General features: G+C 30.8%; 4 protein-coding genes across 4 annotated transcripts; 2 read left to right on the top strand and 2 right to left on the bottom strand.

Annotated features, from left to right (window-relative positions):
* Positions 1 to 2,086: 2,086 nt before the first annotated feature.
* Positions 2,087 to 5,410, top strand: LOTGIDRAFT_123879 (hypothetical protein; the record flags this gene model as incomplete). Its single annotated transcript, XM_009060967.1, has 9 exons — positions 2,087 to 2,224; positions 2,398 to 2,542; positions 2,806 to 3,007; positions 3,355 to 3,397; positions 3,522 to 3,683; positions 3,881 to 3,986; positions 4,301 to 4,462; positions 4,891 to 5,064; positions 5,334 to 5,410. Coding segments are annotated over 9 exons (1,209 nt in total), but the record flags the coding sequence as incomplete, so codon positions are not given.
* Positions 5,411 to 9,220: 3,810 nt separating this feature from the next.
* Positions 9,221 to 13,404, bottom strand: LOTGIDRAFT_123756 (hypothetical protein; the record flags this gene model as incomplete). The annotated part of the gene is made up of 10 exons (XM_009060966.1): positions 9,221 to 9,334; positions 9,519 to 9,614; positions 9,923 to 10,005; positions 10,210 to 10,337; positions 10,683 to 10,791; positions 11,200 to 11,447; positions 11,751 to 12,079; positions 12,360 to 12,427; positions 12,727 to 12,825; positions 13,269 to 13,404. Coding segments are annotated over 10 exons (1,410 nt in total), but the record flags the coding sequence as incomplete, so codon positions are not given.
* A 1,487-nt stretch (positions 13,405 to 14,891) lies between these two features.
* Positions 14,892 to 16,149, bottom strand: LOTGIDRAFT_123935 (hypothetical protein; the record flags this gene model as incomplete). Its single annotated transcript, XM_009060965.1, has 4 exons — positions 14,892 to 15,021; positions 15,456 to 15,577; positions 15,803 to 15,838; positions 16,051 to 16,149. 4 exons carry the CDS (start codon positions 16,147 to 16,149, stop codon positions 14,892 to 14,894), a joined length of 387 nt encoding a protein of 128 aa, XP_009059213.1.
* Positions 16,150 to 16,636: 487 nt separating this feature from the next.
* On the top strand, positions 16,637 to 18,840 carry LOTGIDRAFT_218213 (hypothetical protein). Its single transcript, XM_009060964.1, has 5 exons — positions 16,637 to 16,814; positions 17,079 to 17,189; positions 17,369 to 17,531; positions 17,772 to 17,852; positions 18,166 to 18,840. The coding sequence occupies exons 1-5, from the start codon at positions 16,750 to 16,752 to the stop codon at positions 18,298 to 18,300; spliced, it is 555 nt and encodes a 184-aa protein (XP_009059212.1). The 5' UTR covers positions 16,637 to 16,749; the 3' UTR covers positions 18,301 to 18,840.
* Positions 18,841 to 25,856: the final 7,016 nt, after the last annotated feature.

Below are 25,856 nucleotides of genomic sequence, written 5' to 3'. Positions count from 1 at the left end.
TGAAGAGGTATTTCTATATCTTTCATTTACCAAATTAAAATGTCACATGCTTTTGATTAGATTGGTTTTGAAATGATGTATGGCAATGGGATATAATAGTAGTATTTTTCAGATGCCTAAAAGAAAGGCTGTATCGAAAAAACTTTGGTTCTTTTTTGTGGATTGTCTAGAAATGAGGCTAGGGTTAAGATTAATTGTTATATTTTTTCTTTTCAGGGATATTAAGACCTTGAATATTTTCTTGACCAAATCAGGGCTCTTAAAGATGGGAGATTTTGGTATATCTAAAATTATGGATTCACAGAGTAAAATGGCTGAAACTGTGAGTCTTTTTAACTTTCTGTTCGAATATTACAATAAATTCAGGGATGTACCATATTTAAAAAGCATCATCTTGAATTTTGACAACTCAATGATACTACAGCAGTGTGTATCAAAAGTATATCAAATTCATAGATATCATCTATTACAAAAAGTTTGAATGACAGAAAAAGAAACAATTTTTTTTGCAATATTATTTCTATTCCAGTATAGTTTCTAATTGTATCTTATTTGAATTTAGGTTGTTGGAACACCTTATTATATGTCACCAGAACTGATGCAAGGAAAAAAGTAAGTTTTGTCTTATATTTATTCATCTTTATTAATGAAAGATATCTGATATCTTATTCAGTTATAATTTGTCAAACAAAACATTTGTCATGGAACCAGTCATTGAGAAACTTATGTTGTACATAATTATGTTTTTTTTAACAGATACAATCAAAAGAGTGATACTTGGGCACTAGGCTGTGTTTTATATGAAATATTAACTTTAAGAAGAACATTTGAAGCCACTGTGAGTAGTTTTACATTAACAAATGGGAATAGACCACGTAAGGTGTCTGGTGCGGAGTGCAGTGCAGAATTGTCGATGTCTGCATCCTGTCAGAGCCCATACTTAGTGCATTTGCTTTTCTATTTTCTAGTCTATCGACAATTAGCACAAATTATTCAGTAGAAGTAGTCATAAGTTTTGAAAGATATAACAAAATATTTTGTGTTGTATAATCAATAGAGTAGAATATCTTGTTTGATTTTTAAGAGAATTATATAACTGATTTGATATTTATTTCAGAATCCTCTTAAACTAGCCAATGATATTGTTCAACTTCAACAAAAAGATATTGGTTCAAATTTTTCAAAAGATATGCATAAACTGGTATCTAAAATGTTAGAAAAGGTTTGTCCATTTGTTTATCTTTTTAAGCCGTTATCTGAAAACTTAACAAATAACTTGCTGATATTAATGTAAAGATTTATGAATTTCATGAAGCAAGTTTGACATTAATATACATTGATGATTGTATATATATATATATATACGATCAATTGTGAGGATATATATTTCAATGTCTAAGCTAGGTTTCCTGTAATTTGTATGGCCAAATAATTCTACTATAATATGATATTTTGTCATCATACACATATATGTATGAACATTTTAAGCAAATGTTTCAAAACAATGATACATATAAAGCCTTCTTGTTCAAATTGATTTGTGTATATTGTTGATTTTTTAGGAGCCAGAGAAAAGACCAACATCTGAAGAGATATTTGATAGTCCATTATTTTTACATAGAGAGTAAGTTATCTCTTATTATATTACATATTACATTCTTCTGAATTATATTATCATCATCATTCTAATAACATGTATAGAAAATCTGACATTGGTTGCTATTCAAAGCTGAGATTTATTAAATCAAGTCGTTTTAAATGTAAAAATTTAGTCAATAAATGTAAAGTTATTTACAAAAGAAGATTGTTAAGTGATACTATAATATATTTCAGTAAGTTAGAAAGTAAGGTATGGGAGTTGAATTCAGCAGCAAGAAAAGCTAGATTAAGTGCTGCCTCAGTTTCTGATACTACAGTTCCTGTTGTTAAAGCACAAATGTGTGAGGTTGGTGTGTTTATTTACATAGAATATTGTATTAATACCATACTAAATTAGGTTAACATAGTCACTTTCATACATATCAAAGATTTCAGTGATATTTAACATGGTTGATTATATTTATAATTCTATTATCAATAATTGTAGGTGTATGTCTGGGGTGGTGGTAAAATTACACCACAGAAAGTAGATTTCTTCACCAAGGAAAAGAGTCCAATTCAAGTTGATTGTGGTGAATGTCATTTTGCTGTATTAACTGTTGAAAAAGAAGTATTTACATGGGCAGTAAGTTTTTCTTATTATTTAAAAAAAACTTATAATATTGAATATTTTTTCTGTTATATGAAAGTATGATATCCTTTCACACATCTATTCATTGACATTTTTACCCTAGTATATGGGAATAAAGAATGTATGTTGATTTACATCATGTCTCTCTGTTTGTCTTTGTAATATAGAATCCCCAGGGTGGTATAGATATTGTGGGTCAGTTAGGCCATGGTGATACTGCTGGTTATAAAACACCTAGATTAATACAAGGTTTATCTGGTATACATATTAAACAAATATCTTGTGGTAAAGATTTTACTCTCTGTTTATCAAGTAAGTTTTTCGTTTTATAAAGTTTTCCTTTATTTTTAGTCATAGTTTCCTTTCATCTCAATCACTCAATTTCTATCAATTTTCATGGATGGATATATTGTGTTTTAATAGTACCATTTCTCTTCTCTGTACAGGTTTTATGTTGTTGTCAAAAAATCCTTGGTTTTTTGACTATCAAGAAACAATCTGAACAAATATTAGTTTTTGAGTTGAAAGAATATAGACAAAATACCAATGTTGATATTTTGAACTATATTATATAGATGAAGGTAAAGTGTATGGTTTTGGATCAGATTATAATGGTTGTATGGGAAGAGGTTATGAAGGTGATGATGTGTTATCACCTACATTAATAGAGTATTTTAATGATACACCTGTAGCAGAAGTATCTTGTGGTGATTCTCATTGTGTTATTTTAACAACAGAAGGTCATGTTTATACTTGGGGCTGTGGAGAATTTGGTATGTTGATAGCTATATATATAATAGTGATAATGATATGTGTTCAAAATAATGTACATTGATTTAAAAATAAATCAGTAGATACTGGAGTCTAAACTATGTTTCTGTGGAAATGGGTTGATAGTATCCAACTATAAAGTTCACTGAGCTCTAGATAAACTCCAGTCAGTCTTCATTTCTTTTTTTTCACACTAGTCTGGCTATTCACTTGCTAGGTCCCAATTGTTAATGATCATTGTTCCAAATTCTGTTAAACTAATTGTAAAAATGTAGTACAATCATTTTGAATGTTTTGATTTCACCCAACTTTTCAAATCCAATATCGACATATTTGATGATATTTTCAGGCAGGCTAGGACTTGGTTCTGAAGATGACTATAATACTCCTCAAAAGGTAAGATAGAATTTTGAAATTATTCATGAATTTTACATGATTTGCATTAGCAGTAAAACATCAGTTGAAATGCAATACACTTATATTTGTAGTGGATTTTATTAGTTAAATATTTTCTATGTAGGTATCAATACCAGGTAAACATCTAATAAAACATGTATATGCTGGAAGTGACGGTACCTTTCTACTAGCTAGTAATGGTAGATTATTAGCTACTGGTAGTAATGAAAACAATAAATTGGGCTTTAATTCACAGACATCTGGTCTCAGAAAACGAAAGAAAAAGGTTAGTTGATGGGTTGTTATTATAACTAGTATTACATTATCTTTAATACCTAAAACTCAAAGCATCCATTATGAAAAATATGATAAAATATCCTTGTTTTTTTTTGTATATTAATGAAGTTTTAATTATTCAAATGAAATGATTTCCAATTTCCTTTTTTCATTTTTTGGATCAATTCATATTTTTATTAATTGTAGGTGTACGATATACCATGTAAATGTAGTTTTAGTACAGTTAAACCACTTAGTAGAAATCATATTATATCTGTTGCTACTGGACCTAGTCATTCTGCCTGTATTGACAGTAAGTAACGTTGGTTTCTTCACTATTGAATATATTGATCGAGTCAAATTCTGTCTACTTCAGGGTTCAAATAGGCTGTGTACATTTTTTTAGGCACATTCTTTCAAGTGGATTTTGGTCCCACCCAAGGAAAACTGTTTTTAATAGCCCAAACAGAAATCCTTGGTACAATATGAAATAGGATATACAGCAAAAAATGTACATGGTCATGAAATCTATTTAAACAGTTCATGTTCCATATTGAATATTATTTTCTAACTTGTCTTGTTTTATATAGGCTAAATCATCTATTGTAGTTAATGCCTTTTCTTTAGATTTTGGTTTCTTATATACATTTGGTAGTAATAAGTATGGACAGCTAGGTTTAGGTGATTATAAGAAACGATCAACATTATATCGTGTTGGTGGTGTATTAGCTGGTAGAAGGGTAGAAAAAGTATCATGTGGTGATGGATTTACTGTTGCTGCTACTGATGGTAGGTCAAACGCCATCTTAGCTGTTTTCTTTTTTATTTCCATTTGTTGAGGGAACTTTGACAAACAAAGCTTAGGTTTATCTTGTCCAATCCACACAAGATTTTCCCTGTCAGTAACTCCAACCTGCATCACTGACATGGTGAAACTGGGTTAAAACAGAATGCTCTTAGCACACCTAGGCTAGAGAGCTGACTTTGATCACTATTCAAAAAGCATTGGAATGATTGAATTAATAGTTCTACAAATAATATTCAATTGTTTTGATTACATTAGAATCAGTAAAAGATTGGCAAAATGTCAATAAAGAAATGATAGAAAGTGCTGGTATAATACTGCAAGAAGCTGACTTTTTATATTTCTGATCACATGGAATAATAATAATCAGTATATTATTTCAATTTTACTAGCACCAGAATATTTCTTTCAGATAATCAGATCTATTCATGGGGTCATGGTGAAAATGGTAAATTAGGAGCTATATTTAAAGAACATGGACAGAAGAGTAGTGTCAAGTGTACAGCTTTACCTAGACCTATATTTGGTTCTCTACATGTTGTACCTTGTTTGTCATCATATCATTGGAATAATATTATTATAGCAGGTTAGTTAATAATTAGCTTAAATATTTTAGGGATTTATAGGAGAATAGAATAGAATTCATCTTTATTACCACACTATTCGTACTTGATTTGATAAATGAATAACATCATTTCTGTATTTTTCTGTGACTGCATATTGTTAATCTGCTCTTTGTGTATTTTATGTTTTCATGTATAAATCTGATCTTTATTCATTGTGTCGTCATTCCTTTTTTGATTCTTGAACTTCATCTGTCTGATTTGTTGACATTGTCATCTATATTTTTTACAGAAAAAGTCTTGAATCAGAAAACACTAAAACCTCGAGTTTCTTCACCAAAATGTAAGTTTATGTCTAATATTCAGTAGTTATGTAATTTCTGAATTTTTTTGTAGATTAAACTGTTTTTCAGTTAAAATGTTCATAGGAAATTAATTTAGTTTTACTTATAGTTCAAAATGTCTATATTCTTCTGTATCTCTTTAGAAATATCTCGCTTCATGCTTTAAATGTTTTCTAGATTATCTCAATTTCTTACAATTCTATTCTGTTGTTATGTCTTATTTAGATAATATATTTAACAATCCGAAAGGTAAGTGTTAAAAATAGTAAACAATAATATCTAACTGATCCTGCATGTAAAACTTTGTTAACACTAACAACAAATTTACGCTTTGTTCATTATGCAAGGCAGTATTATTATCATTAAGTTTGATTAACAAAGAATTTGTTTTTGGACTAATTACAGTCATTGAAATATGAAATACATGATTGTTGGACGTGGCCATTTTTGGATGTGTTGCATGATAAAATTGCTAAAGTAAAATGTATAGGTATAGAGAATATCCAATGTGGGATCAAGGGTAAAATGTCAAAAACTTGTTTGTACTGCACTTGATAAAGCAAGATTATTTGTTATGAGTTGCCTCCAAAAGCTTTGCATGTTTATATTTAAACAATATACTCAAACTTGGTTTAGATGGATGTGAGTACAATAATAATAAATATAAAACAAATAACAAAATCACAAAGAAATCATCCAACTAGACCAGTGATTTTTAACATTATATATATCCTTTAAAATCTAAAACAGATGCATGATAACATTGTGTTTATAATATTATCTGTTAAACTGCTCTGAATAATTTATTATACATGAAATATAATTGTGATATTCAAGTTTTCTTGAATAGTTTGTATTTTTATCTGCATGAAAGATACGAGTTTGAGATACAAAGGATGAAAGCTGCAATGTTAAAAGAAAAGCTAACCATATCGCTCTGGAAATGTTCCCTCAGAATTCTCAAAGTTTTCAGCAAAGTTAAGAGTTAATGACAATTTCATAGTCTAGATTGACTCAGAAATTGAATTTTTCTTTCAGATTTGGATATTCATTGTATTAAATAAATTTGATATTGTTATTACAGCTGTTATGACTCCATTTGAAGCTGTACCTGAAGATAGTGCATTTGTAGAAGGAAGTCAACAGTCATCTCCAGCTGTCAGCGAAGATAATTTATTATTAACATCAGACTCAAGTAATCTCACATCACCGCCAGATTCTAGACCTTCATCTGGTACCAAAGATCAAAGTTTTATACCACCTTGGTTAGAAGCAGTAAGTAATGTTGTTTTATACCACCTTGGTTAGAAGCAGTAAGTAATGTTGTTTTATACCACCTTGGTTAGAGGCAGTAAGTAATGTTGTTTTATACCACCTTGGTTAGAGGCAGTAAGTAATGTTGTTTTATACCACCTTGATTAGAGGCTGTAATTACTGTAGTTATATACCACCTTGATTAGGCTCAGTGAGTTAGACGCTTGCTCGCTAACCTGAAGGTCCAGGGTTCAATCCCGGCATAGGTCAAGGTAATACCTTCGTATTTTTCAACCCGGTTTCCCCGTCGGTGATGCAGGTAAGAGGGGCTGACATGGAAAAAGCGTCTAGTCGTTCGGATAGGACAATAAACCGAGGCCCTGTGTGCTACAGGCTGTGCATGTTAAAGATCCCTCGACAGTTGGAAATTGAAAAAGAGCCAGCTAATGCCGCTATCCTGGCAAAATTTCCCTCATGGCACCATGCCCGTCTTCATTAGCCCAAAATGTGCACAAGAGTAGGACGTAAAACTCCATTCATTTCATTTCATTTGATTAGAGGCTGTAAGTACTGATGATGCTTTTCTTTGGGGAAGTCCACTACTATACAACTTTTACTCTCGATTTTCCCATTCTTTGGACGAGATATTTGACAGAATTGTTTTGCTTGTACGGGATTTTTATTATATACTTACAGGCTGTAGTTATATACCTCTCTTGTTGGTGGCTGTAAGCACTGAAAGTTTTTCACTTGGTTATTTATTTTGAAATTTGATATGAATTTTAATGTTTGAATTACTTTCATAAATTTCTTTGTAACTTCAGGAACTCCAAGAAGCTCAAATTATTCCAATGCCAGGAAGAGAAAGTCCACAAGTGCTGAATGGTATCAACAGTCCTATATTAGATGATAAAGAGGTTAGTAAAGTTTAAGTTTGTAGGTTACTACATTGGTTCAGAAGTAGAACTTGATAAGATACATAAAATCACAATAATGATTATTGTATTTTAGATATTTGGAAGAACAAAAGAAGAGAAAGATATTTTGATAGCACAATTACGAGCCAGAGTAGAAAAATTAGAATCTGAAAATCACAAGGTATGTTTTTCATTCATGAATACTCATTTTTGATAGTTTTCAAAAGGATGACTTTAATCTTGTAAGCTTTCTTCCTTTTTTTTTTATCCAATTAAGACAGCTTGCCAGGCAAGGTATAACACAAACGCCAGCAGTTTTGATTATAAATAAAAATATTTGACAGTACAGTAACAATCACCAATATGAAATATTTCATACACATCTTTGGAACTTTTTGGGGCGATAGATACTGAATAATATTACCATGGCTTTAATCAGGCCTCAAAGTGTTTACAGCCAAAATATTGAATGTGTTTTCAAGAACAAGGTCAATAACTCATCATAAAATACCTTTTGATTTTCAATAGGGTTCATCCATTGGTGGTAATAAACAATTTTAACAAGCTTCGTCTAAGTCTGTCGAAAATTGTGCGTTCTAGTGTGTTAACAAGCTAAAAACTCATACTAAATATTTTCCATTTTTCGGATTTTCAATAGGGTTCATTTTTGAGTGAATCATACACTCACAGCAAGTTTCGTCAAAATCCGTCAAGAATTGTGTTTATGAGCTATTGTGGACGGACAGACAGACATGGGTGACGCCAATATTTCATGTTGGGGTATGAAAATGAAGAGAACAGTAACAATATATATATTTATTTATTTCAGTTGAAAGAAACAATAGAGAAACAGAGGCAATAAATAGTAAGAAAATATCATCTCGACATACAGAGTATTAATGGTTTGAACTAGTCTTTTATTAATAATATTAATGGTAACAACTGTTTAAGTTGTATGTGTTGTTATAGAAAATATGTCTAGAATTTATAAGGCAATATGTGGCCAAGATGTTCAGTAGTCAATTGTCAGGTTGCGTAGAACACTCCTCTATTTGGAATTGCCAATTTCATTTTAAAATTTGATACAAGGTTATTTTGAGGTGCCACAATCAATTCATTCAATCCATCTTTGAAACTTTTACAGTATTTGTTTAAGGACACAAATTTTTTTTCTTAGGTGCCACACTTTCCATCCATCTTTTTACAATTTTACAGTAGATGTTTTAGGGCACTCTTTGTGTCACATGTATTCCATTTATTTATTTTATTTTTGTTTTATAAATTATACAGTAGCTGATGTACCAATGGTTGTTTAAGTCACATTTAGACTTAATAATTTAAAATTGTGTCTTACATCAGCTACTGTAGAATAAACTGTGATATATACAATGTTTATTAATTAAATTGTGATCATGTTATACTTTGGTACAATTATATACAATAGAATATGTTATAAAAATGATATAACAGGAAATAATTAAAATAGAACTTTAAATAATATATTTAACACCAACAGGAATTAAAACTGGAATGTGACCTTACTCTTTAATGGTGGGTAACAACACAATTAACTTATAAGTCACTAATCAATCTATCAGTTTAAAAGGTTTATGAATTCGATAAAAATTTTCTGTAAGAGTTGAGTCCATTATTAAACACATAAATCAACTGCCCTCTATTGCGTTCCAATCTATGCCATTAAAAAATGGATGAGATTTAATAGCTTCAACACCATCTATACTGGATCCAAGTCTTTCTTTTGGATTAAATCGTAACAACTGAAAAAGATTTGAAATTACTATGACTATCAGTCACATATTCCCACAATGGCCTTTTTCAGTTTCGCACTTTCCCCTCTTTGACTTGAGTATGTTCCTGAAAGATTGAGTATGTTCCTGAAAGATTAAGCTCGTTTAGAGACATAAAACAATATTCTGTATCAATATTTAACAGTAACCATACCTCTTGAAGAAGACCTTGTCCTTCTTGTGATACATGTGATGGGATGTATAAATTAGTATGTGAGTTAATTCCCCCTGGATGACACATCAATAATGTCTACAAATAGAAATATACACATAATTTTAACATTAAGGTATGTTTAAATTTAACATATATAATCTTGGTGAAGATCATTTGGATTTGGTATGCAAAAAACCTCTATTGTTTTCCATGTAGATTTTATTGAGCTTTACTACCTACTTTTACTTTTTTTTACTTACTAATGTGGGAAATTTTGCCAGTTGAGCAGCATTAGTTTCCTTTTGTTTCATTTCCATTTGTCACACTATTCATAACATGCATCAGTAAGATGAACCACTATGTTGATGAGAATGCATGCTCTTTAAGACTGATATAAAACTTACCTGGCCAACTAATAACTCATAGAGAAGAGCTCCTAAACTCCACCAATCACAAGTTTCATCAAAACCATTTACAGACAAAACCTCTATAATGTATCAAACATATTTACACATTCTACAATCATTGTAGGAAGAAAATGAACATGCAAGAAAAATCCAATAGCCATTAATTCTTCCCCAATCTTCCAAAAAATATCTGTCATAGAAAAACTGTAAAAGTGTAACATAACTAGTATATCCATTGCAGATTATATATTTAACACTAAACATGGCACCTAAAGATATATTACCTGGAGCAACATACAGTTCTTCTGCTGCTTCTTGGTTTATGACCTCATCAACTTGTGGTAAACGTGAAAAATATGTTAACATAATATGTCCATTATCTCCTAGTAATATATTATTAGGATTAAGATCTCTGAAATAAAGTTATTTAAACTTTAAATGTATTCCTTTCTTTTTTGAATCACTGGAGAACCATAAAGGAATAATACTGAGCCTTATTCTTTGTGCATTGTACTGCTCTAGTCTTAAAGAAGGGTAGAATTGAGGAACTCACTGAACTGAAGTTGCATGGCCCAAGAAGACTAATAACAATTATGAATGTCAACAATTTCATATTGGACTATTTTTCTTGTTCCAAAGTATTGCTTTGTTCATCTGAAGATTAGCTATTAAGTAATTTATAAAGCTTGTCATTTGTTTTAGAGGGTGAGAAAAAGTTTTATTTTAAATATTTTTAGATGAAGGATTAAAGAATTACCTGCAAATGATACCAACATGATGTAATTTTGAAACAGCCACTACAATTTCGGAAGCCCATTGTCTTATACAGGATTCTAATAGTTTAACTTGTTCAGGTTCAACACAATCTAAGCGATCAAACAAATTAGATACAGCTCTAGCACGATTTTTACTTGGTGATTTCAGATCACATTCAAATGAAGCTGATCTAGTTAGAGTTTTAGAATTCATTCGACTTAAAGTACGTTTTCTTCCTGTATGGAGACTAGTATTGATATCACTTGAGTCAAGTTTATATTGTGGAGAAGAACTTATCACAGTGTCATTATCATTAGTTTTTTCACAATATTCTAATCCTTCATTATCACTAGCTGTAACAATATCAATTGTCTTTAGATCTGTTATAGTTGACTCATGGATTATTTCTGCTGAGACACGTTTTGAATCCAAACCATCACTTGTTTCACTACTGTCATCAGATGGTTTATGAAGATCATAAATACTTGCTTCTTCAGAATCATGTGACACATTAGCACTATTTCCAGACAGTCTTTTTGACTTTACCTCTTTATTAAAGACACGATCAGAATCAGACAGAACCTTATCTACTGATTGAATTAAGGCTTTAGATGATCTGATGATATCATTAGCATCCTGATCATCAGCTTGCTGATCACAGTCAAACACATCATCAGAACTGGGTGAAACAACTGCTGAGGTTATATCATCTAAACTTGGTATTTCTTCTGGTATACTTGGTATATGTTCTGATGTACTAGTATTACTATCCATTCGCTGGTATACATCACTATTACTATCAAAACTATTGATAGTAAAATATTGTAGTGATTGGTTATTATTGTTTAGTATTTCATCAAATTGATCATCAGTTACATCAGATGTTGGTTTCACAACTGTATCATTCTCATCAAAAGTTAATTCAGCTGATGAAAAGGATGATAATCTTTTCTTCCGTCTCTGTACATTAGATTTCTCTTCCTCAGTGGTATTATCTAATGATGTCACTTCCTGTGTGAGGTCTTTATTTTGTAATGCTGTAAAAGAGATTGGCTCACTCGCATTAAACGATTTAGTTTTAGGTTTAATGTCTTCAGTAGTTTTCACATCAGATGTGCCAATATCAGTTATGGTTTCTGTAGTTAGTTGATGGCCTGTATACACATTTTTAGTTTCTGTTCCATCACCACCAACAAGTCCATCATCAAAGCCACTATTAGTTCTACCATGTAAATAAGCACCAATATAGTTCCACAGTTTACCCCCAGAGGCATATTGTAATAACAAATAAACAGCATTTTCTGTTTCAAAGAATTTTAACAAATTGCACATATAGGGACTTGATGTTGGCAGTAAGCAGGTTTTTTGGTCTAATACAGCACTTGATTTATGAACAGTCTGAAATAATGAGAACAATGAACTCACACACAATTGAAGAGATCAATGATTTAAGCAAAAAGGACACACAAAACTTAATTATATTCTTAAGGTAACTTTAAAACAGGATGCAGCAAAGCCACTGAGATGGTCATTGCTTTGAAAACAATGTATTTTGTTTAGTTTTTAGAAGTTTAAAGGGTGCAAAGAATGAAGCCCAATTTTGAAAAGATTTGACCGCTTAAACCTTTGTTAGGTTCTGTTACACTGTGCTGTAATGTAATCAAATTGAAAATCTTACCTTTATAACAAAAGTTTCATCTGATAATTTATCCATGACTAAAATAACATTATCAATAGTGCCTAATACTTTATAATTTCTCAGTTCACACAATGAACCTCTGATTAAGGCAAATGATGGGTCTAAGTCTAAATTAGGTGATATACAACTACTAGCCTACAATAAAAAATATATAATTTAATTCCAATGAAATTAAAATGTGAAATAATAAATAATTTTGAGTTGCTATTCAAATAGTGCACAAATTTGAAAGAAGAAGTAAGATGACTGTAGCTACAGTTATATATATATATATAGAACTGTAAGTCCCTCTAAGCTATCTAACCACATCATTCATTACTTACAGCCCATCTAAAGTCATCAAGACTTTCCTTAGATAAATTATTGTTATATATTTCTTCAGCACGTAGTAAATATTGAGCAGTTTTTCTTCTTACAGCATCTTGTCTGTATCTATCTGTATCGCCTACAAATATCAAAAACAAGGTGAAGTAACAAGTTGTTACCTAGCAAGATACATCCACTTTCCTGATACATTTTCAGTATATCAAGGGCAGTCACCTATCTGTGTAATCATACCAAAAATCTAACGTTTTTACTTAGTCATGGGCAATAACTAAAAAAAATGTTCATTGAAAAATCATCAATTTCCAACTTAACCAAGATCTCATTATAATAGATGATCACGCCAGCTTTCATCAAATCAGATGAAAACTATGTCAAGGGCAATAACTCCAAGACAGTTCATCGCAAAAATCGTCAAATTCAAACCAAGATCTCATCAATATAAATGATCACACCAAATTTCATTAAAAATCAGATAAGGACTGTAGTCTCTATCATGTTCACAAGCCAATTGTGGACAGGCAGGGGCGACGACAATAGACAACCACATTATAATGTAAATACCTTGAACACCTTGTATAAGTACATCAACGCCAATTTTATAATAAGCAAAGGCCATTTCATAGTTTCCATTGCTTTCACATTCTTGAGCTAAACCAATTTGACTAGCAGCTACTACTAAGTAATCTCCCTTGCTTTGTGTTAATGATGATACACTTGTGTTGGTATTTGAGCGTTTTTTAACAGCCGGACTCTGACATCTTGGTGTAGATCCACCAGATTTTGGAGTAGATGGTAAACTGATCTGAGAATTAACACTTCCTGTTCTATTACTGGAATTAAACAGATCAATATCACCTCTACCACATTCAATACCAGATACAGAGCGCTGACGCAACGGATCAAATTCTCCTAAATCTAACGTAGCATCTCCATGTCCATGATGAGATGTATCTAATAAATTTTCAATACTGGTTCTAACAGAGGATGTTCTAGAGTTGGAATTAGAGTCTCTTGTTAATGTATCTCCTCTATCATCTTTCACTAATTCATTATCTAACACTGGTTCATTATAGTTAATATTTAGCCAGTCTCTAGTTTTAATTAAATCACTAAAATCATTAGACAGTATAGGGTCAAACACAGCTAGATCTGCATCTTTGAGAGGAGTCCCAAATGACGATTCTAAATCTGTATCTTCACCAGTCGATGATCCTAAACTTATATTGTCTGGTATTTGAGGAAAGTTCCAGGTACCTTCTAGAGGCTTTGATCTGAAAAAGTAAATATCAAGAATTGAATGAAGGCAATGACAGGCAAAGGCAACATACAGTATGTATGGGAACACATTTACATTAATCAAGTAATGATAATCTTTATCTGATAAGATATCATTATAAAGAATCTAACAATGTTTTAATTACTATGGTGATATGGACTAAGTTGTGTATAAAATGTTGGTCAAACTTAATTAAAAACTCAAATTTTATGTCACAAAAAAACTGAAAACAACAGATTCAGATAAGCATTCTGTACATAATATATTTAAAGACACAGTTGTCTATTTTAGAGATGACAATCCAAAGTCAAAAGATTTGTCTTCTGAAAAGTGGTATGGCCAGCTATTAGCTAGTTAAGCTGTATTGCTAGTAACAGAAAATTTTACTCATTTAAGAAAGCTGGTAAAAGTGTACAATCAAAATGTAGAAAGATAAAAGAAAACTCACTGTACATCAAGTGTATCTGTAGTACGGGTGCTTGTAGAAGAATGTTGTCTAGATATAGAAGTACTTGGTACACTAGTGCTCTCTGTTACAGTAACAGTCTGTAGGATATCAGGTGGATCACCTGTATTATGTACACCAGATGATAACAAATCTATTTTATTTGGAGCTAAAATACTGTTAGTCTCACTGTAAAATGTTGATGCTGGTAGTATCTTTCCACCCTTAAATCATATTTCATATTAATATAACATAAATCAAAAATCATTCAAACATTGATTCAGTATTGTTTAAGATTAGTACTAGAGGTCAATACTGAACTATAAATTAAGCAGACCCACATGTTAAGAAATTATCCATCATCAGGACCAACGAAAATTCAGCTTGATCTTCCTGTACTAAGACAGGCAAAATTGATATTGGCTTTAAGCAATCTGAAGTTGATATCACTAATGTAGCTATGTTAGAAATATAAGACTACCTCTAAAAATTTCCTTAAAACATTAGAATTACTGAGATGAGGTTGTTCACTAATAAATCTTAACAATCTTAAAGCACTTTGTCTTCTTTCTTCAATGACAGATTCTTCAAATCTTCCTATAATAAAAGATAGACATTAGGCCTATAATGATTAGATAAAATGTTAAACAAATGTAAATATCCATTCTCTTTACAAAATAAGCCTTGTTTCCCAAATATAACTTACGTAAATTACATTTAATAGATAAATATTCATTATAATCAAATCATTTAGCTAGTTAAATTTCAGAGTCTTTTACATGCATCAAGTTAAAAGGATTGTAAAGAGGATTTCTAAATTTTGTTTTGGCTTATTGGGGACACTGATAGCATCAATTTGCACCAGTCCAATTATCAATCTGATGTCGGTGGTTCCTGCAATACCACTAAATTTAAGTGTTTTATGACGTCACCTCCATAAAATTTGCTTGTATCCCAGATACACATACAAAACTTAGAAAAACCTCTTTGCACATCCCTATAAAATTAAATTACTGCAATACTAAACATACCAAATACTTTTGGTTTAGCAAATTCAGGAAATTTATCTCTTCTATGCAAAGCTCTATGTAGTGAAAACATTGCTTTAAACAATTGTTTAAAATCATTATATCTCTTCCATACAACAGTCTAGAAAAATAAATTAAACAGAAGTCAAGTTTTCATACGTTAATTTATTTTTCTCTAGAATGTCTTTAATTTAAGTTCTATTTATTGAATAACTAGTACTCTGTCATAATTTGTGTTCATTTGAATTCCATGTTCATAAAAAATTTAACATCACAGAGTCAAGAATACATGACTATTTTACTGGTATTACAAATTTAATGACCCCAAAATAAATGAATAAGTTACCTCTGTTAAACTTTCTGGTGAGTTGATCATAAATACCTAAAACATATCAAAAATTATATATTGATGGCAATATTTCTTCTTAGATTATGACATAATGCATTATGCCTATGATAGTTTTCAAATTTTATTTTAAAAAAAAATCATTTTTCAGATCTATGAAAGTCAGGAAAGATAAGTACATGGAGATCTGCTTACAACATTATCCAACAGAACCGGAAGATTTTTGATAAATAATGAGAAATTAATACCTTGCAGGTAACTCTATAAATTGTAAATCCATTCGGATGAAGTTGAGGATCTGTCACATCAAAAAACCAAATTTTGTCTTGTTTGGCTTTTGTTGCCATAATCAGAATTAGCCTATAAAACGAGCTCTACAGTCAGATTAATTGCAGTTTGAACACGGATAATTCTTATAGGTTTGTCATATATCTCCACCATCCACGACACAAAACATGATTACAAAATCCAGATTGTAAATCAATTTTACAACTTTCTTATTTTATTTTTACTCCCCGGATCCAAAAGAGCTTGAACCTTCCCACCGAATAGAAATATCTATATTCGATTCTGTCAGATACAAATTAATAGAGGTAGAATTAATAATATTGTTTCATGTACACATAAAATATGTAATTTTTCCTTCCTGATGCAATTTATTTCTAAGAAAACCTTGCATTTTGCCCACAAGCATAAGGTTTGAATTTCATAAGACAGACAGAAATAACAAATTTAGACAAATAAATTCGAATATAGCAATGTCGTACTAAATCAACTTCAGACATAAACAGGTGCCCGATACTAATTCTGTCTCTAATATAGAAGAGTTCCATTTCCTGTCATCAGTTTTGTTTACATTTTATTTCTAAATATATAAATCCAATGTGAATCACCGATTGGAGAATTAAGTTCACCACAATTGAAATTATCTGTACTTTAACGACAAAATGGGTCTTTTAACTATCTTGAAGAAGATGAAGCAAAAAGAAAAAGAAGTTCGACTTTTAATGCTGTATCCTTTTTCTTGATAACTCTGTCGAGTCAGACCATGCCGGCACCATAGAACTTTATGATGGCAGGCATTACTTATATTTTCAAAAGTCACAGTGGTGTTAGAATAAAATTCAGTCTCAACTAATCATAACATTGACTAAGGCTTTCCTCCTCTCCCAAAAATTACATTTCAAAATTTACATTATTTATTTCCTGAGAATTGCCCTTTGTATTAAGTTAAGCAGTCAAAATTCATTAAGTTCTTAATTCTTAACTGTAACAGTGGTTTAGATAATGCTGGTAAAACAACCATCCTGAAGAAATTTAATGGTGAAGATATAAATACAATTTCACCAACACTGGGCTTTAATATCAAAACATTAGAACATAGAGGGTGAGAGCTTTTATAAAATCTGATTTCTTTCTTTTAATTTAATTTATTCTGTTACATATTATTTGTCACATGACATGTCATATGTTTGTGGAATATCCTAAAACCTATCCTTTTTACCAGTACTTATCAGGTATAATATACTATAGGATCATAATTACCATTTTTCATTATTATTTCAGTTTTAAGTTAAATGTATGGGATGTTGGAGGTCAAAGGTCATTAAGATCATATTGGAGGAATTATTTTGAATGTACAGATGGATTAATATGGGTAGTGGACAGTGCTGATAGAATGAGATTACAAGATTGCAAACAAGAATTACATTCATTATTATTAGAAGAGGTATAGTGGTCAGGTTTTCTAAACCAAATGGCTTCACTTAGTAATTTATCAGATAGCTTCTTCACTAGGAATAACATTGTGCTTACAATGTTTTCAAGACATCTCAGAACGAATAAAAATAAATTAGTTATTTTTTAAAAAAGAATCCACATACATAGTGTGATTTAGATGAAATAAACACAGTAATACGTGGTGGGATTGCAATACAGAGTTAAAATATGACTTTAACTTTGATTCCAGAGATTAGCTGGTTCAACATTGCTGGTTTTTGCAAATAAACAAGATTTACCAGGTTCACTTTCTAGTGAAGACATTCGTAAGGTACGGTAATAAAAAATGTTGTTAATATCTGTGTAGATGGCAAACATTGTCAATATGAAACATAAACGTCTTCCATTAAAGGCATTATAAAGAGATTTTTTTATGCGATAAAACATATTTTGCAATAAGAGATGTCATCAAACTATTAGTTTTGGTGGAATTGCAGAAACCACAGATGCTATCAGTGTCCCTGATTCACAAATTTTTTAGAAAACCTCTTCCAATAATGAATAGTGTAATATATTGTCATTTGATAAAAATTTGAATGTTCCTTTGAATCTGTTCATAACAATGCAATATAATTTGTTTTCAGACGTTAGATTTAGATAATATTAAATCTCATCATTGGAGAATTTTACCATGTAGTGCTGTCACAGGTGAAAACTTATTAGATGGTGTAGATTGGATTATAGATGATATAGCATCAAGGATATTTACCATGGACTGATTATTATCTGTTTACTAGTAATTCAATAACTGTGATATTTTGAAGAAAAAATCTTTATTAATTTACAACATCAATGGAATATAAGACTTTTTTGACTTTCTGAACACTATGAAATAGTCTTGCTGAGATCTGTCATATTCCATTTTCAGATTTTCAGATTCTGATTATCATCCTTATAAGTTCAATAAATGGAAATCTTGAATATTTGGTCAGTTCCACTCTATTGTTCAGCCACCTAAAAGTATGTTCCTTTATCTCCCAAAAAGTAGAATTGAAAACCATTTTCAAACCAATTGTTCTGATGATGGATTTTTCTATCAGAAACTTAACATAAGTTGAGCTTGTGCCTTTATTGATATCATGATATATTTAATTTAAGTGCTGTAACTGTGCTATCTAAACATCCTATTACAATTTCAGTTTCATTATCATCATCAATATCACCAGTATCTATTGTACTAATCCAATCATTGGTCTCATAATTACATACAACCTGTAATAAATAATATTTGTCTGATTTTATGACATATTTCCAACCCTATGCTTTGTGTTTGAATTAAAATCCATGATAAAAAGTGAGCAAGTAAAGAAACATGTTGAAAATCCTTAAAAATTGCTGACAGCATCCATGCATTGGATTTGTTTAACGGGATCGTTGGTTTATTTGTGAACATGCCTCAGGAAGTTTAATCATGTTACATAATTAATGATGTATATTTGATATTTTTTAGCCAAAGTATCAAATTTAACAGATAACAGATACCTTTCCATCTTGAAATATAATTAAAGAGTTAGTATGACCACAACATAATAAAAGGTCTGTCTCTCTTTCTGGTTGTTTTAACACTGATAACTGAGTTATAGGACATTTACAGTTAGCATACTCATCTATAGTTATCTGAAATATAAAATTATCAAATCAGAATCCATTTCACTTCCATTTCTATAGTAGATCCAAACAAAACCTTCATTCCACAAAAACATAATAAACTTTTCTGTACATGTTATAGACAATAGACATCCCAAGACTTTACTTCCATGTGGTAAAGTTGCTGGGAGAATTCCAGGATTTTATTCTATTGTTATTTCCTTCCATATTAATGAAATATTTTTTACTCACTGAGAAATTGTGTAAAATGTAAACAGCACCAGTTTTAGAACCCAAGGCAACTTGTTGTGAAGGTTTAGGTGTGGTGTCTGTATTTTGTTGAACAAGTCCTAATGAACTGTTACTAACAAAACGACCAGCTACCATCTAAGAATCAAGAATATAATACATAGAGTAAATTAAACAATCTCAATTAAAACTACTGAGTGCCTAACTACTGTAATATGTGCTCCCAAAACATCTGATGTTTCTCTGTGACTATCAATCAATCATCCCCGTTAAGGAGCCCAAATAGCTATAAGTTTTATTTACCCAAATTTACACAATTTTTCAAATCAGCCCATTGAACATTTCCCTCCAAAAGTGGATTGCTGTTTTTCAAAAGAGTGTCCTTAAATTTATTTTTCCCAGCTACATTATCAACTTAAGTTTTAATACTATTAATAATACTTACTGCTGAAATAACTGTTGGCGCTTTTAATGACATAACAACAGTGCCTTGAAAAATAACATGTATAAAACAGGAACTCTCGGCCACTAATAAATAGGTCTGTGCCACTCCTGACAGGTCAGTCAAGTCTGTCACTAACATATTGGTCACTGTTACTAAAGGACTGGAATCCTACAATGATATTATATCATTAGGTTATTATAAAATCAGTGCTAATGCATTGCTTTCAGTATTGTATGCATTGTTATAAAATAATAGTCCCTCATAGAGTCAGATTTGCTTGTAATCAATATTGTGGGATACAAATGTCAATACTCTCAACAAGGTGTATAATGCTAAGATACTGTATAAATCAGCATTACATAAGCCAAAGCAATTTCATTCATGGACAATTTGGTGAATTTAATTCTAAATCATCTAACCTCATTTTTGTGAGCATCATTAAAATTGATTCTCCATAATTCTTCAGTAGGTAAAGAAGCTGTGATGACACCAGAATCTGTAGCTGTAATAATTTCACTACTACCACCTTAAAATAAAACATTTCCAATCACATTTCAGTTTCAGGCATTACTGAATGACATATAATTTAGATAATTGTTGTTGTAATACATTATTCCTGAACAGAATAAGCTCAAATTTTACATCAAAAAAAAAAAAAAATCTTATTTCCAGTGGAGCATTTGGTGTTTGGTTCATTTTGACATCTGATGGTATTCATAAGCTTAATTTCAGCTTTGCATATGAATGTGATTGTTACTGAACAATCTAAATAAGACTTACTGGAGTTTTGCAGAACTTGTAATGAGTTGATACAATCTGTAGATAAAAGTTGTCGATTGAGTATCTGTTTATTACAAAATATAGTTAATAATCCTTTAGAATCAGCTACTAATAGATCATTATTATAGAATTTAGTTACATCAAAAATACACATGGTCTGGATTGGTCCACCTTTACTTTCTAAAATAGCCTGAAATAAAGACGAAAGATAATTGCAAACCAAGATTTATCTTTTTATAGAAGGTTATTGTTCGTTGAATAAAAAGGCATGAAAAATAGGCCCCAGGAAAGGATCCTGATCTCTTGATAATCATTCAAAATATATCTTACTTGTTGTTTTACTGGAAATTCAAGAACTGGTAAATCATAAATACGGATTATACCATCTTCACCACCAATAATCAAACAATTTCCACTTTGTCTATTATAAATAATAGATATTAAAAAATAACATTACTATTATAATCATCACTGTATATAAATGAAAGATTGTCCGATCATCACCAAACCATAGGAATCATTCCAATCATCTCAAGTCTAATCAGCAAAAGCTATGTGTGGAATGACAGAATCTGTCACACTTTGAAAATCTACCATCTTAATGTAGGCTAGGCCTACTGTTTTCAGCTATTTCAAATTTTCTTCATTACTATCAGTTACATTCAATTGAAGCTGTTGACAAGAGAGAAAATACTTATAAGGACTTCTATCCTGTATGGCAGTTGGGTAAGCTACCTGTCTAACTTGGGACTTCATGCATTTACAGGAGGGTTCTCTAATCGACTAGGGATTTATGTAAGTGAATATTGTTTATACATTTAGAAGGCCACCCCACTATCCACTTATAAATAGTGTAGATTTTGACATATGATCAAAAGGTATTCATTCAGTATCCTAAAAGTGTTCTATAGTTAACCATAGTAAATTCTGTCCAGTGGCAGAACTGCATACAGGTCTGTTTACAAAACCCGTACCGGTACGTGTTTGTTCACCGAAGAATAGTATTATACTTGCTTGAAAATAGTCCCGATTCTCAATACATTGAATCTCTCTTTGGCTGCAAAACTCCACAAACTACTAACATTATAGCTGGTACCATGCGGTGGCAATTTCATATTTGTCGATGGACACTTGAGTTTCTCCTTGTCGGCGTCTCTTTACATGTGTACATAAATATCAACCTCCATTACAGAAGATTATTTTATATATATAGGTTTCGGGTTTGCCTTGAAACCTTTTTGATTTGGCAAATATTACTTTCTTGATAGTTTTCATTTACTACTGGAACCGATGGCCATAGAAATATCAAAACTGAACCTGGAGTTTCACGTTTTGCGATCTTCAGACAACTCAAACCGTTACCGGTAGGCTAATCGTCCCGCGCGTCATGTCTATATAGCATGCATGAGCTATTTTGATACTCTTGATGAAATAAGGCTAATATAATTGCAGTGGCGACGCATGCACGGACCGGGTACAGGAGGGGAGATAGGCCCTATAGGGTGATATGGAGGCCTTTCCCCACTAAATTTACAACAAATTTAACAATATGATTTGTATACCGTACTTCCCAAAATACCTGTCAGAGAGGATCAATAAAGCCTATGTTTTTTTATAAATTTTCCTTGTGAAAATTCCCTCACGCTCCATGAGAGGCTTATTTGCGCCTATGCACTTCCATAGAGCTGGTGCATTTTGAATCTATCCCAGTAATTTAATCTGACCCCTATTCTACCCCAAGCTGATGCTGCCAAGAATGCGACTGAAAGTATAGGCCATGTAAAGAGAGGGTGCCGGTACATGTATTTTAACATGATATAAAATTTTTGCTGGACCCGAATTGTTTGCTCTTGGATTTATACAATTAATTTTTTGGACAGAGAGGTAGAATTACAAAACATATACATACAGTCATAATTCGGATTTTTTTCGCCGTGTAGGCTATACCACCATGAAACTCTTTTAAATTAGCCTACTAATAAATGTCGAGATCATTTTTGACTGAAAGAAGATTTTGATCAAAACGAGAGATCAACATGAAAGTAAAAGTTTTTTTCATAATTTTACATAGATTTCTAGAAGCTTTATTGGTAGGTTTAAATTCCAATGCATTCGAAAGGTTTTACTCTAAATATTTGTTATACCTACTTTGTTCATCCCAATCCATTTTGGGTTGCCAGTTTGATAATTTTTGCACCCATTAGAAACTATGTTGCTCATACACAGTTGCACAAACTTGGTTAACCACCCTTCAATCTCCCTCACCTACTGGGGCCCCTCACCTCATGGATCACAGGAACACTACTGAATAGTGATCCTTCTCGAGATAAAGCATTTGCTTGATAGGCCTATTATGAATAAGGTCCATTTCTCCCTGCTAAATGAAAACAAGATAAACCAATGATTTTATTATGTATTTATACATTTTATTCTGTTAATTTGTCCATTGCTAGTTTTGTACTAAAATTTACTCATGTCAGAATAAATGCTGATCTGAAATAAAATAAACTGAACCTTAAGAGTTTACCTAGGTGATCAAAAGCAAAATAGAATGTTTGCTTTGTTTAATTCACGATATCAAATGTTCATTTCAGTTTTACAAATATTACCCATCTTAGAAGATATATCACATACAGCTCTATTATCAGGACAAGGTTGAAAATGCCAAAAACCAAAATACCCAGAAATATTTTCTTAGTAAAACTGCCTTTGATATATAAATAAATGGGTATGGTTGTATACAGCTTATCAATTTGTCCACAATGTAATATGCTAACATGTAATAAATCAATTAAAACAATTTCAATTTCATTAGAATATTTTCAGTTATTCAGAGCTGAAGAAAAAGAAATACCAAAATATATGAAATCAATATTTAAAATTCATAATTCTGAATTGAAAACTAAAGGGATCAACATTTTAATTACAAATTATATTGCCAGACATCAGCTAACCAATGTTGTAAAATGATCACACAACAATAAAATAAAGTGATGATATGTGTATGATTATGAACATTGATACAGTAAACAATATAGAGACAGCTAATAGATAGCACATCTACATAATAAACAACACAATTAACAGAAAAACTACCTTAATTTTTATAATTTTAATATCTGTGACAAGTCTTCATTTCATCACAGATTACCAAATTGCCAGAAAAAAATTGAAGGAATTAGATCAAGCCCCATCATTTATCAGTTTCACTTAATGTTATCATCCACAACTAGAGCCTAAAACTATCATAATAACTGGGTATATTTCTCAACCAAACAAAAAGAAAAAAAACAAAGCTATGAAGCATTCTTTTGACAGGCAGTGAATAATGGGACCTATTCATGGGAATACATTTGTTATCATGTATGTTTACTAAATTGTCTATGTAATCTAATCAAAATGAGTCATTGAAGGAATGAAATGTACATGGAAAATACGAACGAAAATAGTGAAAATGATAAAAGAGGCTATGATTCTGAATAAAAAGCGGACCTCTGAAAATTAAGAATTTGACTGAAAAACAAGCAACAAAAGATATAAGTTTTAAGGGATCAATGCTTATTTAAAGAAAGGTCCAGGCAGCTTAGGATATTAACTATTATGCTTTTTCATTCCTTATAAAATATGTTTGAATTCAAATTTAGTATGTTCAATGTTTCATCTTAAAGAAAGAAAAAGCTGAGATTGAGTTATTCATCAAACATTTCATTTTTTTTTAAAGTTCACTATTTACAAACCCCTATACTAGATCAGTATTGTTATCAAAAACATAAGGTAGACCTGCTACAATCTTTAATAATAAATTTGATTTTAAGTAATCATAACTGAGAAATTCTGTTCAAATGAAAAAGGTTTGATGACAGTATGGATGAAGATCTACAAGCATTATTTTTGAAACAAAAAAAACTGCATAAATTACAAAAGCTGACCAATTGAAAAGCTTTGCAATATTAGGAGATATAATGGGATGTTTTCAAACAGAAAACCAGAAGGTAATGAAAATATATTAGAGAGGAAGGCACTGATAGAGAAGAGTAATGAACTGAAAAGTTTCAATACATGTACAGTCAAAACTAATGATTGCAAATTTGAAAGGTTTTGAACAATCTGAGCCAATGACATAATAAAAGGTAATGCTGCAATAATTATTAGATCAATTCTTGTCTACCTACTAGTTATAAATATTCCAAGCCAACTAAATTCTGACATGAGACTCATAAAAAATATATGGGAAAACAAGAAATAGGACAACTATCATCATATAGGACAAGTAGGGAGTAATGCAAACTGAACTTATTTTGGAATCTTAGATTTTCAGCTTGGTGACTACCAATCAAGCCTTGATCATGATAAAACCCTTTGGATTAAAAATATGTTGTCTTGCAAGATTACCTTTTATATTTATAACAATTACTTTTACATAAAACTATCAAAGAAATATAAACACCAACTATAATTGGGGGTAAAGTAGTTAGCATTGTCAACCATTATGACATATTATATATATACTAAATATTTCTCCCTAGGCAACATTTAGAAGATAATTGCCTCACCTGTTACATTTGGATGTGCATTAATATCTGAATATTTATGAAAATTTGTATTCATCATAATTATAAAAGGTAACCATAAACAAGAGCTCTAATAAATTCTAAATAAGTTAGTATAATTGTACAATTCATAGAAATCTAAAGTTAGAAAATAAATAATTTACAAAATAATTTCATGTACCATAGAAAGAATGTTAAAAAAACTTGAGCTTTTATTCCAATCCAAACTGTTAAAATAGACCAAATATCAAACAAAATGGATAAGAAATCACCAATAAAACCAGAAATGACTGTTAAGTTGTATAAGGCGAATTGAACATGAAGTTAAGTGGCAGCTATATACTTGAAACATTAAGTTTTGCAACTATTTTCTGTTTTATATTATGTAATTGGATCCTGACAAACCTGTTCAAATTATGATTTTTTTTATACTAAATCATGCATATATCTTTCCAAGACATCAAAATCTATCCTTCTGCAAGAGTCAACTTTTAAAATGGTCCCTTTGCTTTTAGATTTTCTATCACAACAAAGACTCAAGGGTTCTTACAAATTTAATGTTTAATTGACAGATATGAGAGAATGATACTCAAAGATAGACAGAGAGAAAAATAGAATTAAGAGTTGTCAACTTCAAAACATAAAAACAATATATCAAGTTCAA

Source organism: Lottia gigantea (genome assembly GCF_000327385.1).
Source record: "Lottia gigantea unplaced genomic scaffold LOTGIsca_45, whole genome shotgun sequence".
NCBI classification, from domain to species: Eukaryota; Metazoa; Mollusca; class Gastropoda; family Lottiidae; genus Lottia; species Lottia gigantea.
This window is presented reverse-complemented; position numbering and strand designations above follow the sequence as displayed.

Excerpts from the sequence above, each read along its gene's own strand:
- LOTGIDRAFT_218213 (XM_009060964.1), top strand. The coding sequence starts at position 16,750 with ATGGGTCTTTTAACTATCTTGAAGAAGATGAAGCAAAAAGAAAAAGAA. Across the intron at positions 17,532-17,771 it reads ATTCATTATTATTAGAAGAG|AGATTAGCTGGTTCAACATT; the intron begins GTATAGTGGTCA and ends CTTTGATTCCAG. Across the intron at positions 17,853-18,165 it reads CTAGTGAAGACATTCGTAAG|ACGTTAGATTTAGATAATAT; the intron begins GTACGGTAATAA and ends ATTTGTTTTCAG.